Source organism: Cyprinus carpio, chromosome A5 (assembly GCF_018340385.1).
Source record: "Cyprinus carpio isolate SPL01 chromosome A5, ASM1834038v1, whole genome shotgun sequence".
NCBI lineage: Eukaryota > Metazoa > Chordata > Actinopteri > Cypriniformes > Cyprinidae > Cyprinus > Cyprinus carpio.
In genome coordinates this window covers 14,014,419-14,030,090 of record NC_056576.1, presented here as the reverse complement: position 1 = coordinate 14,030,090, position 15,672 = coordinate 14,014,419, and the positions used below count along the sequence as shown (strand labels likewise).

Here is a 15,672-nt window from a genome sequence, read left to right as displayed (position 1 = left end):
TATTTTTTTCTCTCTTGAACATATGAAATGAAAACACTGATTTATTCGCAAATTGTTTTGAAATAGTCAGATTTTTTTTATCTAAGGGAAACTCTCCCTCGCTGGGGTGGGGTGCCTATGCAGGGGTCTGATATATGCTGCAGTGGATCTGATGTATTGCAGCAGACCTGATTAGTTGCGTAAAGATATAATCTGCAATGAGACTGATCTATAGTGAAGCCTCTCTGAAATATATGAATGAAAGCCTGAAATGCACCTGCATATATGCTATATATGTTTGATATAAAAATATGGGTGTTCTGCCATTGCATTAGCATCATTAGTACAGAGTTGCAGGAATTACAGTCACCATGCTTCTTTCTTTGCCTTCCCTCCTTTCATGCCTTCAGATTTGCACTGCATCAGCAGTTCCTCTATGTTCTCAAACCAGAGAGAGAAATGAAGCAGTACTTGCTCCATCATTCTGGCCCAATTCTGCCCTGTTACTACATCTACACAAGCCATGCGCAGCGATGTATTTTACACCATGTATTATTCTCTCTTTCTCTCTCAGGGTTTTCCATCCTACAGGCCATCATGGAGTCTGCGGTGATGAATAATTGGCAGGTGACAGCACGTTCGGTGGGGAACATAGTGGATCCACTGGAATACCGGCGCATTATCGAAGAAATGGATCGTCGGCAGGAGAAACGTTTCCTTATTGACTGTGAGGTGGAACGTATTAACAGTATTCTAGAGCAGGTACATAAAAACACACATACATGTATAATTTAATTTAATTTCATCTGTTGGACTTTGTATCCGTCAGTCAGTGTACATGGACTGTCTGTCGTGGTGGGGAACGGTTCTATCTCAATTTTGTGGTATTGATTAATACCTTTCCAAAAGTCAACTGTTGTTAGCAAATAAGGTGATAAAAATAGTGTGTGAGAGAGCGTGTGTGTGTTTGTGTAAGTAGGGCACAGCGTCCTGTAACAAGGGAACAGTGAGAAAACTAAAAATACTCCCTTTCCTCTCATCCAAAAATACGGTTCTCAAAGGTACTGTTACATTCTCTGATTCTGTTTGTCTCTTTCACTTGTTCTTTGTCTTTCTGTTTTTTACCCTCTGTCTCTACTTTCCTAGCTTTTTCCCACACACACATATGCAGGGAGAGAAGAGAATGTGTGTGTCTGTGTGTCACTAAGAGGTCACAGAGGTAATGAAATCCACGAGTTGATCAATCAGCACTCAGGGAAAGCTAATCAGAGCTCTGCACTTCCAGCAGACTGGCTGTCTGCTGCTGTTTTTAAATCAATAGCTCTGTGTGTGTGTGTGTGTGTGTGTGTTTGAGTGTGGTTGGGTCGTACCTTTATGTTGTGCCTAAGAGTCAGCAAAGCTTTACTGGCACAGCATTAAAAATGTCAATATTGCCAATGTATACCAGTGCTACATCTTTGTAGAACAAAAAATAATAACACAGTCCAGTGACGTGTGGGAAGACACAATATTATAACAGCTTGACTGTGCACAACAGGTTCAAGCAGGACAATGGAGAGACACTTCTTTCATTTCTGATTATGTGAATATGAGCACTACTGACCTGGTTTGTTTAAGCAAAAAATCATTTAAATGTATATTTCCTCAGATGGAATATGGTGTTGTATTCTTCAGGTATTTATAACTGCCATTGGACATTGTCAGCACCACCACAGTTAAAAATGCAGTTAAGACATTTTTTGGGGAAGTATTGTTTGATTGCAGAACAGTGTTATTTTAGTATATTTGGGATACTATGATAGTGTTTATTAATATTTAAAAATAAATTAAATTTTTAAGTTAAGTTAATTTTAAAGTTCATTTAACAAATTGATTTTTAAATTTATTTTAACAAATAAATATATATATATAATTTTTCAATTAACTAGTTTTTATATTTTCTGTTTTCATTTTAATTTAGTATTTTTTGTGTTTTTGTCACTTTTTGCCATTTTATTATTTTTGAAATTAAAATACCCCCCCCCCCCCCACCCAGTATTCAGCTATACCATTAATAAAAAATTAAAAAACACAATAATTTTCCCCAGTACATTTTTTTTCCCCCAGCTATTAACTATTAATAAAAAGAAAAACGTTCCACCTTTTTTTCCACCGCTGGGACCACAAGGTGCCCATAGTTACAGAATCACTCCGCAGCAGTTCTTCAGGCTTTTGCATTTAATTTGTTGTTTGCCAATTTAATCTGTGATTCGTTCTTTTTGATCTCATGGTCTGCATAAACAGTCAGACATAATGCTGGGTGACACTCTTCCATTCTTTTATTTCCAGGTCGTTATCTCAGGAAAGAACAGTCGAGGATATCATTACATCCTGGCTAATCTTGTGAGAACATACACACACCTGCCCAGATCTCTTCTTTCTTAACCTTCTGTGAGTGACCTCTCACTTTTTACCATTGACCCTTGCTCTCTGCAGGGATTCTCTAACATGAGTTTGGATAAGGTGGTCTCTGGCGGAGCAAATATTACCGGATTCCAAATCATAAATCCTGATAGCCCGATCGTGCAGCAGTTCCTTCAGCGCTGGGAGCGGCTTGATGAGAGAGAGTTCCCTGAGTCTAGAAACACTCCCTTGAAGGTCTCTCTCTCTCTTTATTTCTATGCTTATTTATGTGCACTTGTGATGTGTTTATTTGTGAGTGTGCCACTTGTGTGAATATGTTTACAGAGTGTGTAATTTATAATAGCATATTTTAATGAGTTTAATGTAGCAGTCATGCATTAGTTTCATTAATCATAATTTTTTGTTGTTTCATATCTGTGTTGCTTAAATTTTCCCATGAAGCACCTCATTCAGCTGTTCACTGAGTGTTTAATAGAATAGAATATGAGCTTTAAGTGTTGTGCATGTGAATGTCTGTGTGGTTCTTTTTTTATACTGATGTGCCCATACATGTAAACCATTTATCTGTTTGTTCTCATGTTTAGTACACCTCTGCACTGACACATGATGCCATCCTGGTGATAGCCGAAGCATTTCGGTATTTGAGACGTCAGCGTGTTGATATTTCTCGTCGAGGGAGTGCAGGCGATTGCCTTGCCAACCCGGCTGTACCGTGGAGCCAGGGAATCGACATTGAGAGAGCTCTCAAAATGGTAGGAGGGTCCATAAAGGGCCTCAGAGATAGAAAAAAAAATTAGGAAAAAAAGCTTCGTTCATGTTTTTTAATGATCAATGAATGTGCAATAATGTTAAGATATGAATTTACATTTGATGGATTTTAAATGGTTTGTGTTTATTTTTACCTTTAGACCTTATGTGCCAGAGAAACAAGTGCACCACGCAACCATCTTTCGAATTCTGTGTTCACTTCCGTTTTTGCGGTAGCTCTGTATATTTCTATGGCATCCCTGTTAAATAGTAATTAGCTGATGAAGTGGATTTACTTAGTATAGAGTTAACAAAAGTTATGATGACCACTGTAATGTTTGAAGTGGATGCCATATAAAATGTCAGTAGACCAGGAATATTTTAAAACGAGCGGTTAATTCATAAATCTGTAAGATCTTATATACCTTCATGCTGTGGAAATACAAACCAGAAGATAGAACACAATGAACGCAGTGCTGAAAAGGGGCGGGCTACATATGATACTTCCTTTACATTTAATAATGTTGTATCATGATGTACTTTTTTGTTTTGCTTGTTATTTTGTGGGTGTTACTGTTCCTCTGTGCTTCCCTCCCGCAGGTTCAGGTTCAGGGTATGACGGGAAATATTCAGTTCGACTCATTTGGACGGCGATCAAATTACACCATTGATGTTTATGAAATGAAACCAGGAGGAGCCAGAAAGGTTAGTGGCTCTGGGAGGCCAGTTTCTATAAATTCACACAATATTACTGTCGCAGTAAAGCTTCAAGTTACTTTTTTTTGCTTATTTTTTATTTTTACTACAATATGTTTTCATATAGTGCAAGTAAATATTTTCTCTTGAAAGCTCAAGGAAAATTATATTTCTCATGATATGACCCCTTTAACAGACACTTAAATGCTCCAACTGCCCTCATACTTGCTTTCCTCCTCCATCAGTCATGAGATCACGTTTCCACTGAGTCATTCTCTTACTGAATTGCTGCATTTCTGTTATTGGTCGACTGTAATCGATTGATTCTATTTATGCTGTTACTGTTTCTGTTCCTTGCAGATTGGCTACTGGAATGAATATGAAAAATTTGTTTATATAGTGGAGCAGCAGGTTACCAACGAATCCTCCTCTGTGGAAAACAGAACCATTGTGGTCACTACTATTATGGTACACTATCTAAACTGCTTTTAAATACACCGAACCATGATCCTTCTGCCCTTTCAGGTTTAGTGTCACAGTTGCATTGCATCCTGGGGGGGCAGAATGTTTTTCTGTTTTACTTTGCTTTGCACTCACTCACTACATGTTGAAACAGTCGATCACAGAAGAGTGTTTCAACTTTATCCGTGTGAGTGCCAAAGCATTTTCAGTTCCATTTCGGTGGCCTATTGTAGCAGTGACATCACAATACTGGCTTTGGTAAGAAATAGGTTAGAATGTCCATCTCTCTGCTTCTTTCACTTCATCAAACGTAAGTACTGAATGACTGAGATGATAAGCTGGATGCAAATTGCAGGAAATATAAAGAAATATACACACAAAACATGGCATGGATTGTTTTCTCACACACTGTGTGAAATATTAGGCATCAGCAAACGATGCAAAGTGAAGTCTCTCGTTTTACATCCCCTCAGAGTTCAAATGTGTTTTGTGTTTGAGGTCCTTTTTTTAATATCCAGCTGTCCAAACAGACGTCCCAATAGGTGCAGACAGTTTGTTCTTTTTTTAGCTCCATAAAAATGACATAATTGTCCATGCTAAAATGATGAATGTGAGCAGGGATAAAGCTATGTGCCCACTAAATAGCAAATCAATCCAGTTAAAGTTTTTGATTAAATTGCTTTTACATATTTCTCTATTTTATAATTCACTATTTAAGTGTCACATGAAGGATAGTTGTAATTGAGAACCAGCTCAAAGCCTGTTTATTTAATATTATGTTCCAGTAATATTACAAAATAAAATGCATACAGATGCACAGCCACTCTTGAGATACATCCTCTGACATACAGCTGAAAATAAAAAAATCTGACTTGGATCAAAAAGAGACAGAGTTGCACTTACTTTGTAACTCCCAACCCAAAACAAAGTGATGACTACATTTGAGCGAACTGTTTCATACGTGATTACAGCTGGGCTTAAACGAGTTGTATAATTATGTTCTTAATGAAGAACTCTGAGAACTTGAGGACTGGGATGGATAGAGGAGAGGACTGAGATGAAACTGAAAGAATATTAATTAAAGGATGAATATGGTAATTAATCTTTTGAATAATACATAACCTCAAGGTCACAGAAACCAAATCTTAGTAGGAAAAAATAAAATGTACTTCCGAACTGTGTCGTTAAGAAAAACAGCTGTTTTATTATAGATAAGTTGCATTACGTTAGCAAAATGAATGTTTATAAGACCAGTTATAATTACATTAATATATGTCACTAAATTTAGTTAGAGAAGCAAAGTCATTTTTAAATGTACCATATGGTTCGCCTTATGTTACATTTAAAAGTGACGACAATCTCTTTCTGGCTCTGCCTATGATGACCTCATAAGTAGATACAGAAATTGAAAGCAGGTTATTTAGATGATTAGTTTAATAAGAGTCTAAAAATCTAAACAGACTTTTAAGACATCTAAAAAGAATGTTTCATTCTGCACAGGTTGGACAGAATTGTTGGGGTAAAGAAACCTCTTATATAAATTGACATAAATTTTAATTACTGGAAACCAACTTAAAATACAGATGATGGGGTTCAGTAAATAAGATGAAAGAAAACTAGAGTTTGATATGATGCCATTAAATGCTGAAGTTTCATCAGGTGTTAATGTTTGGCCTGATAAAAGTTAAAAGCACACGTGTTAGAAAACATTTGCTACCCTCTTTAACCTTCCTGCATGCACTGTACACATACGTGTGTTTGAGTTTTTTAAACAGAGCCCCCTTCACTTCCATATCCTTGCTTGCTTAAGACTGACAAATGACTCCAGTTTACAAATGAGAGGATCTGCAACTTCACATCTGTCAGCTGTCTTTTTCTCTCTCCAAATTGAGAAATCAGAAACCACCATTAAATAGCACTGTCCACAATCCTAAAACCCGATTTAAATTCAAACCAGCCTTCCTCACAGCTGCTGTTTGTCTGGTAGCTTGGCTGCTGGTCACATTGCTGTTACGAGACTCACAATGTATGTTTACATTTCAGTATGTGTTTGTGTGAATGGGTAAGAATGAAAGAGGTGTGTATGTGTGAGACATCAGCATGATTGCAGACTAATCAGTGATTTTGTGTGTGTGTGTGTGAGTATATGCAGTTGGAATGTGTGTGTGTGTGTGTGTGTGTGTGTCTGGGCTATCTGTCTGAAAGCCAGCTGAACCTCATCTGATTTGGTTAACAGGAAGCTCCATATGTAATGTACAAGAGGAATTATATGCAGTTGGAAGGGAATGATCGCTATGAGGGCTACTGTGTAGACTTGGCATCAGAAATCGCAAAGCATGTGGGCATAAAGTACAAACTGTCCATTGTAGCTGATGGGAAATATGGAGCACGCGACCCTGAGACCAAGACCTGGAACGGCATGGTGGGGGAGTTGGTATATGGGGTGAGTGCTAGGAAAATGATCCTGCAATGGGAAATTGTCGGTGGTGGGATAGTGGCTGTGTGAAGCCAGCAACACTTAAGAGACCTCATAAAATCACTGACCACTCTGTCAAAATAAAAGTCACAAAGTCACTTTTTTGTAGGTTTTCACAATATGTTATTCAAGATTTTCTTGCAATCTTTTAACATTTTACAGTTTGGTGCTTGTCAGTGTTGTTCTCAACATTCTCTGCCGTGGCACATGATTTATTTTGACACTGTAATGTGATTTTTAAATTATTTACAGTATCTTGGTGTTGTTGACATCACCCAAGTCTTTGGTCATGGTCAGTGTTTTTACAGGATAAAGCTCCAAATTAGTGCCTCTCTGCATGTGGTACCATGGGTAAAGGCCTTCAAATGCATTCATTTTTGGGAAAACAAAAATCAGCTCCACCCATTTGGTTCCTGTTAAAGATTAATAATTTATTCTTTATCCACTGTAAGAAAGTGAGTGCATGTGTCTCTGCTTTTGTTTTGTTTTTGTGTGCCATTCAACATATCATGAATATACGACATGCATATCAATTAATCATCTCAGGTGAATTTTTTTTTTTTTTACTTAAAATATCTTATACACAATACTTGGATACACGGTGTATTTTCACCATATCAACCAATTTAATAATTATAATTTTATAATATAATTTTTAGATCCTGTCAAGAATTGATCATAAGCTGTCTATTGTCCATGTCATGAAAATAATTATTGGCTTATATTAGCCAGAATTTAGCAAATTCCTACACAAAATATTATGAAGTTCTATTTAGAATTATTGGAGACAAGAAGTCATTTTTGGACAGAAGTACATTGTAACATTTGCTACATGCAGTTATAACATACAGTTAAATGTAAAGAATGAACCAAAGGCTAATAAAATAACAAACAACATACAATCATACTCAGTTTTGCATTTTTATTATTAAATTTTGAAAATAATAGACTATATCTAATCACATTTCCATGATCATACCATTAAATTGTTGTTGTTGGGCTGTTTTTCGTATTATGAACTGAGCTTTATTGTGTTCCATGTTTCTAGAGGGCAGATATAGCTGTGGCTCCTCTCACTATAACCCTCGTCCGGGAGGAGGTGATAGATTTCTCCAAGCCCTTCATGAGTCTGGGCATTTCCATCATGATAAAGAAACCACAGAAGTCCAAACCAGGAGTCTTCTCCTTTCTGGATCCGCTGGCCTATGAAATCTGGATGTGTATTGTGTTTGCATATATCGGTGTGAGCGTGGTTCTCTTCCTGGTGAGTCGTTTCAGTCCATATGAATGGCACATGGATGAGAATGAAGAGGCCAAGGATCCACAGACGCCACCGGACCCACCCAATGACTTCGGCATCTTTAACAGTCTCTGGTTCTCTCTTGGAGCTTTCATGCAGCAAGGATGCGATATCTCACCAAGGTTGGTATATTATTTAGCCCATCCTTGTCTCTCCATCCTCACCTTTCTCGCTCCCCTCATCTTTGCATTTTATGGTCGTCTTGTCTTTCATGGTGCATATATATTATTCTATTTGGGGTGTTTCACCTTTTAATAAGCTTATCTCCTAATCTTAACAAATTCTGTCATCACTTTCGTCACTTCATTTATTCACTCATTTATACACTCGTTCATTCATTCATTCCTTCAGTCACTCAGTCAGCACACATCAATCACAATATGGTCACTACAACTGTTCCTGTCTTTATCTCCTCTTTTTCTCTTTTGAAGTACAGCTTGTTTTAAATCAGTGGCTCACTTTTTAGGCATAGTCCTCTTTGAAACTAAAGAAACCTTTGCACTACAGTCTCCCCAATAATGTCACTGTTTGTCACTATTCGTAGCCAGTTTTGTAATGGCAATGATTTAACAGATTATTTTGTATGAAGCAACTTGAAAATGAGGGAAATAATAAGCGATTTGAAATACACCAGCAGTTAAGATATTTTTGATGTTACATTATAAGTTTTTTTGTTGAAACTTTCTTGTTAATTATAATAATTATTGAACATAAAACATAATGTTTTTTTAATTATTTAAAGTATATATATATATTAAAAAGGCTTTTATGATATCCAAAACTAACTAACTGAATAAATAAATAAATCATACTGCTTTGCAGTTTGAGAACCACTGCTGGGCACCAACTAAAATAATTTATATTCACCATGTGTTGACTGTAAAATGCTCAGATTTTCTCTCTTTCACTCTCTTTCTCTCTTTCTTGGAGGGCTACCGTGTTCTTGCTGCATGTCTCTAATTTTACTGTCAGCAGTTGGTGTTTATAAACTGTTTCAGTGGAGGAGTGTGAGCCCTCTTCACTCATTCCATCATTTGTCTATTCATTCGATTTTCCTGCCCATCGTACTCACCTTATTCCTCTTGAATTCTTGTCTTTCATTCTTGAGGTCATCTTTGTGACCCTGTTCTTCTCATCCTCTTCTTTCTGCTGTCTCTCATGAGATAGTCCTGTCCAAACAGAAGCTTCACTTGTACTTTGAGTGATTTTATTTTGTCTGTTTCCTGAAGACATTTGCATCTTTTATCGGCAGTAATAGTCTTAATACATCCAAACTAACTGTTAACCTTTCACAGGGAATTTGTTTGCTCTCCCATTGTCTCTCTTGCTCTCTCTTTCCCTCTCTCTTCTCTCTCTTAGGTCTCTGTCTGGCCGTATTGTTGGAGGTGTGTGGTGGTTCTTCACTCTGATCATCATTTCATCCTACACTGCCAATCTAGCTGCTTTCCTGACTGTGGAAAGGATGGTGTCACCTATTGAGAGTGCAGAAGACCTGGCCAAGCAGACTGAAATCGCCTACGGAACACTCGACTCCGGTTCCACCAAAGAGTTCTTCAGGGTAAGACAACAATAAAAATGTACTGCCAAATGCAATATTACTGCCATTTTTAGCCAAAATGAGGAAATAAGCCTGTGTGGGTTTTGATAATAATAAAACTTGTATTCTGTGCCAGTGTTTCTTACACCGTGTCTACACTGGATGCAAGCGTTGTGGTGTGACACGGTAAAATACAGTAGAACCTATTATAATCAGTTCACAGAGTGCATTTACATGCACCCTCTTAATGTGATTATAATGAGATTTTATGCAATATTGCAATTAAACTTAACCTAATGTAAATGCAATACTTTGATTTAAATAATGCGATTAAACTCATAAACACAAAAAACATAAAACAAACAACAAATAATACACACACCAAAAACAATCGAAATATACAGGCATGTAAACACCTTAATCGCAGTATTGTAGCTCTGACCAAAGTGCACATGTGCTTGAGACATACATGAATGACGTGACGCGCACCTGCAGTAATACGCAGATTCAAAACGATGGCGGGGAAGAAAGCATCGCATTTCTTGATGCCACCAGTCTGTTCCTTACCCTCATCCAGAAATGTCAACTAGAACGCGACATAGAATCACATTTCTATGGCACCGAAAAAGCATGGAATACAACCATGTTTTGCATTAGACGTAAATAAATCAAAACATAACACACCAACACACCCTCACTCCATCATTCCATCATTTCAGCTGTGCATTTGAACAATTGAATAAAAAAAATAAAAAAAATAACCACAATTCTTAACAAATAATAAGAATAATGGAAATTGCATGTAAACGGGAGTGAAGAGCTTTGCTCTTGGCATGTAAACATCATAATGCGATTTAAGTCCTTACTCTGATTATTGGAAATAATCGCATTATTCGTGTGCATGTAAACGTAGTCAGTGATGCTATCTACAATGGATGTAGCACGACATGACACGACAAATCCCCGACAGTAAACTGCTGCCCTGTTCTATTTATGAAGTACTGACACAGAGGACATTTGCAGTGGTCGCTTTGTCGCGTCCAATGTAGACAGTATTTAGCTGTTGCGGAGCGGCACGACAACCATGTTAGTCCTGATCTTGGAGGTCCCCAACCATATTTTGGTTCTCGCCCTTATTTACATCTACACTACTGTTCAGAAGTTTGGGATTGGTCCAATTTTTTTACGTCTTTGAAAGAAGTCTCTTATGCTCAGCAAGGCTGCATTTGGTTTATCAAAAATACAGTAAAACAATAATATTGTAAAATATTATTACAGTTAAAGATAACTGATTTCTATTTTAATATATTTCCAATTTAATGTATTTCCGTGAAGGCAAAGCTGAATTTTCAGCAGCCATTAATCCAGTCTTCAGTGTTACATGATCCCTTGGAAATCATGCCTAATGTGCTGATTTGATGCTTAGAAAGTTCAAAAGAACAGCATTTATTTGAAATATTTGTTTTTATGGAAATCTTTTTTTTTTTTTTCAAAAAAGTCTTTACTGTCACTTTTGATCAATTTAATGGATCCTTGCTGAATAAGTATTAATTTCTCACAAAACAAACTTACTGACCCCAAACTTTTGAACTGTGCTGTTTATTGGTTTCAACAGGTAAACTGCAGTAACTACACCAACACTGAAACTAAGAAAATGCACTTTACACAATGTGTAATGTTAATGTTCCTGAGGTTTCCAGGGAAAATATGGTTTGTGTCCCCCACCAAACGGATATGAGTTAAATGTGCCAAAAATCGTATTTTTCTGCCTGTCTGAACAAAGCCTAATGTGCATTATCCAACTCATTAGCCACTAGAAGCTTAAGTGAATTGAAAGGAGACATTCAGAATGTGCAGTATTGGAAGGGTTTTTTAATTCTGGATTGAGAAATTTTGATATATGGGATTGAGGGAATGTCTGATGTTGCTTTGATTTCTTTTCTTAAGCATGATAAATTTAGACAGTTATAGGCTTACTTTACATGTTCATGGGGTGAGTTGGTAGATGATTGATGCCTTAAAGAACTTAAATATGAAATGACTAAGTGATCTAAAGGAAAGCACATAATAAAACTAAACTAAGATGACAGTCAATTGTCAATTTCACAAAAAAATTGGCATACGACCATCTTTAACTAATCTAAACTAATGTTTTATTGAATATCAGTCAGATACCATTTTTCATGTAAGGCAGCCAGAGGCTGAGTGTGTATTTGTGTTTGTTTGTGTGTGTGTGCATGTGTGTTTTGAGATGACAGGGAACAGGGGAGTTTTAAGCTGACCCAGATACACCACTGCTGATGAGCTCATCCTGTCATTTCACCTTAATGTCACGATTACTCGCTAATGTGTGTGTGTGTGTGTGTGTGTGTGTGTGTGTGTGTGTGTGTGTGTGTGTGTGTGTGTGTATGTGTCTGTGTGAAAGCAGATATACATGTACACATACTCACACACACATAATCAGTCTCTCACACAGTCACTGTCACATCACAGACCCACTAAAGAGTGGTTGGAGACAGAGATGGAGAACACATGAAAGGAGGTGCCCTTTAGCTCCTCTCTCTTTCAAGAGTTGTCATCTGTTAACAAAGTTGATCAGAGCAGTGATGACAAGAGAGCAGCTGACACAGAGTCAGACTGAATTTGATGTGGAGACGGTCTCCACCTTGTGTTCATTGCAGCAAACTCTACTAACAAGTAGTGTTAGTGTATAGCTCAGCTATTAGATGGTAATGCTTGTTTGAGTTTAGGTGACTAGGTAGAAATACAATGTGGGTATATTGTGGAATGGTCACCACAAAAAAACAAACAAAAAAAAGGTTTAAAGAAATAATCAAATAATAATGCTACACTGAAGACTAAAGTAATGGCTGCTTCGCCATTACAGGAATAAAGTTGTAAAAGGTTATCATAATAATAGTTCATTATTACTTTATTACTTTATTACTTAATATTACTTTATTACTAATTTTAGTAATAAATTACTAATACTTTTTTTTTATTCTAGTGAACTCTCAACACATTATTTAAATCAGAATTTTTGGAAGTCAAGATTGTTGGGGCATAACAACTTTAAAGACACTTTTATGTATAGTTTTGTAAGACTTGCATAAAAAAGGTCTTCTTAATTTCTTCTTTTGCATCACTCGCAAATACAGGTCTGAAAGAACACGTCTGAGTAAATGACAACTTTTATTTTGGGTGAACTTTTGTTTTCATGAAGATAATGATGGGTTAATGAAATGTAAAAATACAAAAAGCTTTCTGGGAAAGTTAGGTTTAGGGGTTTGGGGATAGGAATATATTGGCAGGTCAATATTTAAAAATTGTGCCCACCATGATTAATAGCTCACTTATGTACTTGAGCGTCCAACCAGCCAGACCCAGCTCATCCAGTAGTGTAAGTTGGTATGTGGATGTTTATCATGTTAGAGATCTCAAAAGAGTCATCATTTTTGCATTTTGTTTGATCCTGCTTGTGGCACAGAAATTGCACATTTCGCCCTTTAAATTCTACAGTTTGTGCCTGAAAACTCAAGAAAAACACATTCACAAACACATACACTCCTACACCAGCTGTTTGGAGGTCAAGTTAACCTACTTACATGTACAAAGATATGTGTGAGAGTATGTGTGTAAAACTGTGTCCTAAAGGAAGGAGGATGTGTGTGTGTGTGTGTGTGTGTGTGTGTGTGTGTGTGTGTGTGTGTGTGTGTGTGTGTGTGTGTGTGTGTGTTTGTCCTAATAAATTTAGGTGTATGTGTGTGTGTTCTCTCCAGAGATTTCCTGTCTGCTACATGGCCATTTATAACTAATCTCGCTTGTGATGGACACAGAATATTTTGGTTTATGAAATTTAAAGTGATACTTTGATTCACCTCAATTTCAGCAGATTTAGAACAATTAGTAGAGCCATATGTTCTCTCTTCTTTAATTTCTTGAATTTTAAGTCAATTTTATGTTTGATTTTTATGTTTGATTTTGATTATGGTATATTCACATTCCTCTAGACAATGTAAGGCACCTATTCATTGATTATTTAAAGAACTTAATTTTCTACTAAGATTTTATACTCTGCTGTTGATGGTTTAATCTCATGGCACCAGGAGTCTCTATGGTTAAAAGTCCTTGAGGGATCTTGTACAAACGACTGATTGAGAGGCAAGTTTGATACCTTTAGCTGACAGTGTGTCTGGGGTGGGATGTCTGTGACGTGAGACATCTGAAACAATGGTTCTTGATTTACACTGCGTTCCAAATTATTATGCAAGTGATATATCAATAGAATTTCAGTACAATAAATAGCCAGATTTTTGTTTGTGTTGTTATTGTGTGGTTTTTCACATCTTTTTAGATAACTGGTATCAATCTCAGACAGATTTGTGCAATAGTTTGCCAGGTCTTCTTAGGTAAATGGAAACCCTACTTGCCACTGTGCAGGTTTCTCTTTGTGAGGTTTGCTTAGCAGTGACTGAAACGCAGTTTTACACACAACTGTCAGTCTGCATGGAGAGGATCTTGAGACTCCAGTAGCTTCAAACACCTGTCTGCTGCTCAGCAGTGGCTTTATTACAGCTGGTATTACAATACAGTTCATTTGTTTGACAGAAACTTTGCTTAATAAATCTTTATCTGACCAAGATCTTCTGTGCTCTAAGTCACTCACAAATCTTTTGACAGTTCAATTATCTCGCTTTGCTTTTCACGAAATATTGTTTGTTTTGATGCCTTTTGCAAGACATTGCATTGTTTCATACTTTTCATCTTCAGAAAGATCTTTCTTCCTCACCATATTTCACAAGAACTGTGACTTTCTTAATAATTTGGAACAACCTCTTCAAGTAGGGTTTCCATTTACCTAAGAAGACCTGGCAAACTATTGAACAAACCTGTCTGAGATTGAGACCTGTTATCTAAAAAGATGTGAAAAACCACACAAACAAAAATCTGACTTTATTGTACCAAAATCCTGTTGATATGTCACTTGCATAATAATTTGGAATGCAGTGTAAATGGTGGTTGTAAATTTAATCTGCATTTAAATGGCACACTGTAGCACATGTCTAGACCCTTTTTTACTGATAAATCTTTGCCTGATGATTGAGATTTCCATATACATATTTTCTGACCTAGAATCTTTATTTTTTTCTGACGATATTTCAGCAATCATGTGCTGTATGTTTTCTATCTGCTGTTTTGAATCAGAACTAGTGATGGCAGGTTTGTGAATGCATCACCATTCATCTAAAAAGTTTGATTCATTCAGACAGTTCACTCACGCACTGACATGTTTGCAGCAGTTCTTCACAGCGTAATAGGATATTTTATACGACAGAATACAAAAAGATCCCTGGATGAGATGATATTTGTCTACTGTACATTCCATGATATGAAACGAAACTTGCAAAACTTGTCTTCTATTGTATCAGTAAGGATGCAGCTTATTGTGTGTGCAGCTTGTGAGCAAGAAGCATTTGCAGGTAAAGACAATTTATATCCTTATATACCCAAAATAGTAAAAAAAAAAGTACTGAAATATAGGGACACTTTTTTTTGACAGGGGGCCCTGTGCCTCAGTACTGATGAAAGGTTAGAAATGCTCCTGGCATACGTCATATATGTATCTAATAATATAGTGGAGAATTATTTGTGGTGGTTTATGATGGGCTGGTATAGGTCACAAAATGAGTCACTGTCCATCCCTGCTGACGGGAAATTTTAGCCAGACACTTTTTATTTGTAAAAGGTCATGAAACTCACATTTCTCTCTCTCTTAACCTTTCCATTTATTTTCTCTTTGTCCTTTATCTCTTTCAGCGTTCAAAGATCGCTGTCTACGAGAAGATGTGGTCTTACATGAAGTCCGCCGAGCCCTCCGTATTCGTAAAGACCACCCCCGACGGAGTGGCTCGCGTGCGCAAGTCAAAGGGGAAGTTTGCGTTCCTGCTCGAGTCCACGATGAATGAATACATCGAGCAGAGAAAGCCGTGTGACACTATGAAAGTGGGAGGGAACCTGGACTCCAAGGGCTACGGTGTGGCCACGCCCAAAGGGTCGGCATTAAGGTGGGTG

At 37.0% G+C, this 15,672-nt stretch overlaps 1 protein-coding gene across 2 annotated transcripts in view; it reads left to right on the top strand.

Moving 5' to 3' along the window:
• Positions 1–15,672, top strand: part of LOC109084597 (glutamate receptor 3) — a 32,877-nt gene that overhangs the window by 8,347 nt on the left and 8,858 nt on the right. For both annotated transcript variants that reach the window (XM_042754118.1, XM_019099274.2), the window contains exons 4-13: positions 554–741; positions 2,308–2,361; positions 2,455–2,616; positions 2,967–3,134; positions 3,730–3,834; positions 4,186–4,293; positions 6,524–6,730; positions 7,812–8,185; positions 9,423–9,621; positions 15,418–15,665. In XM_042754118.1, the coding sequence (XP_042610052.1) occupies positions 554–741; positions 2,308–2,361; positions 2,455–2,616; positions 2,967–3,134; positions 3,730–3,834; positions 4,186–4,293; positions 6,524–6,730; positions 7,812–8,185; positions 9,423–9,621; positions 15,418–15,665 (1,813 nt within the window). The remainder of the gene's footprint in view (positions 1–553; positions 742–2,307; positions 2,362–2,454; positions 2,617–2,966; positions 3,135–3,729; positions 3,835–4,185; positions 4,294–6,523; positions 6,731–7,811; positions 8,186–9,422; positions 9,622–15,417; positions 15,666–15,672) is intronic.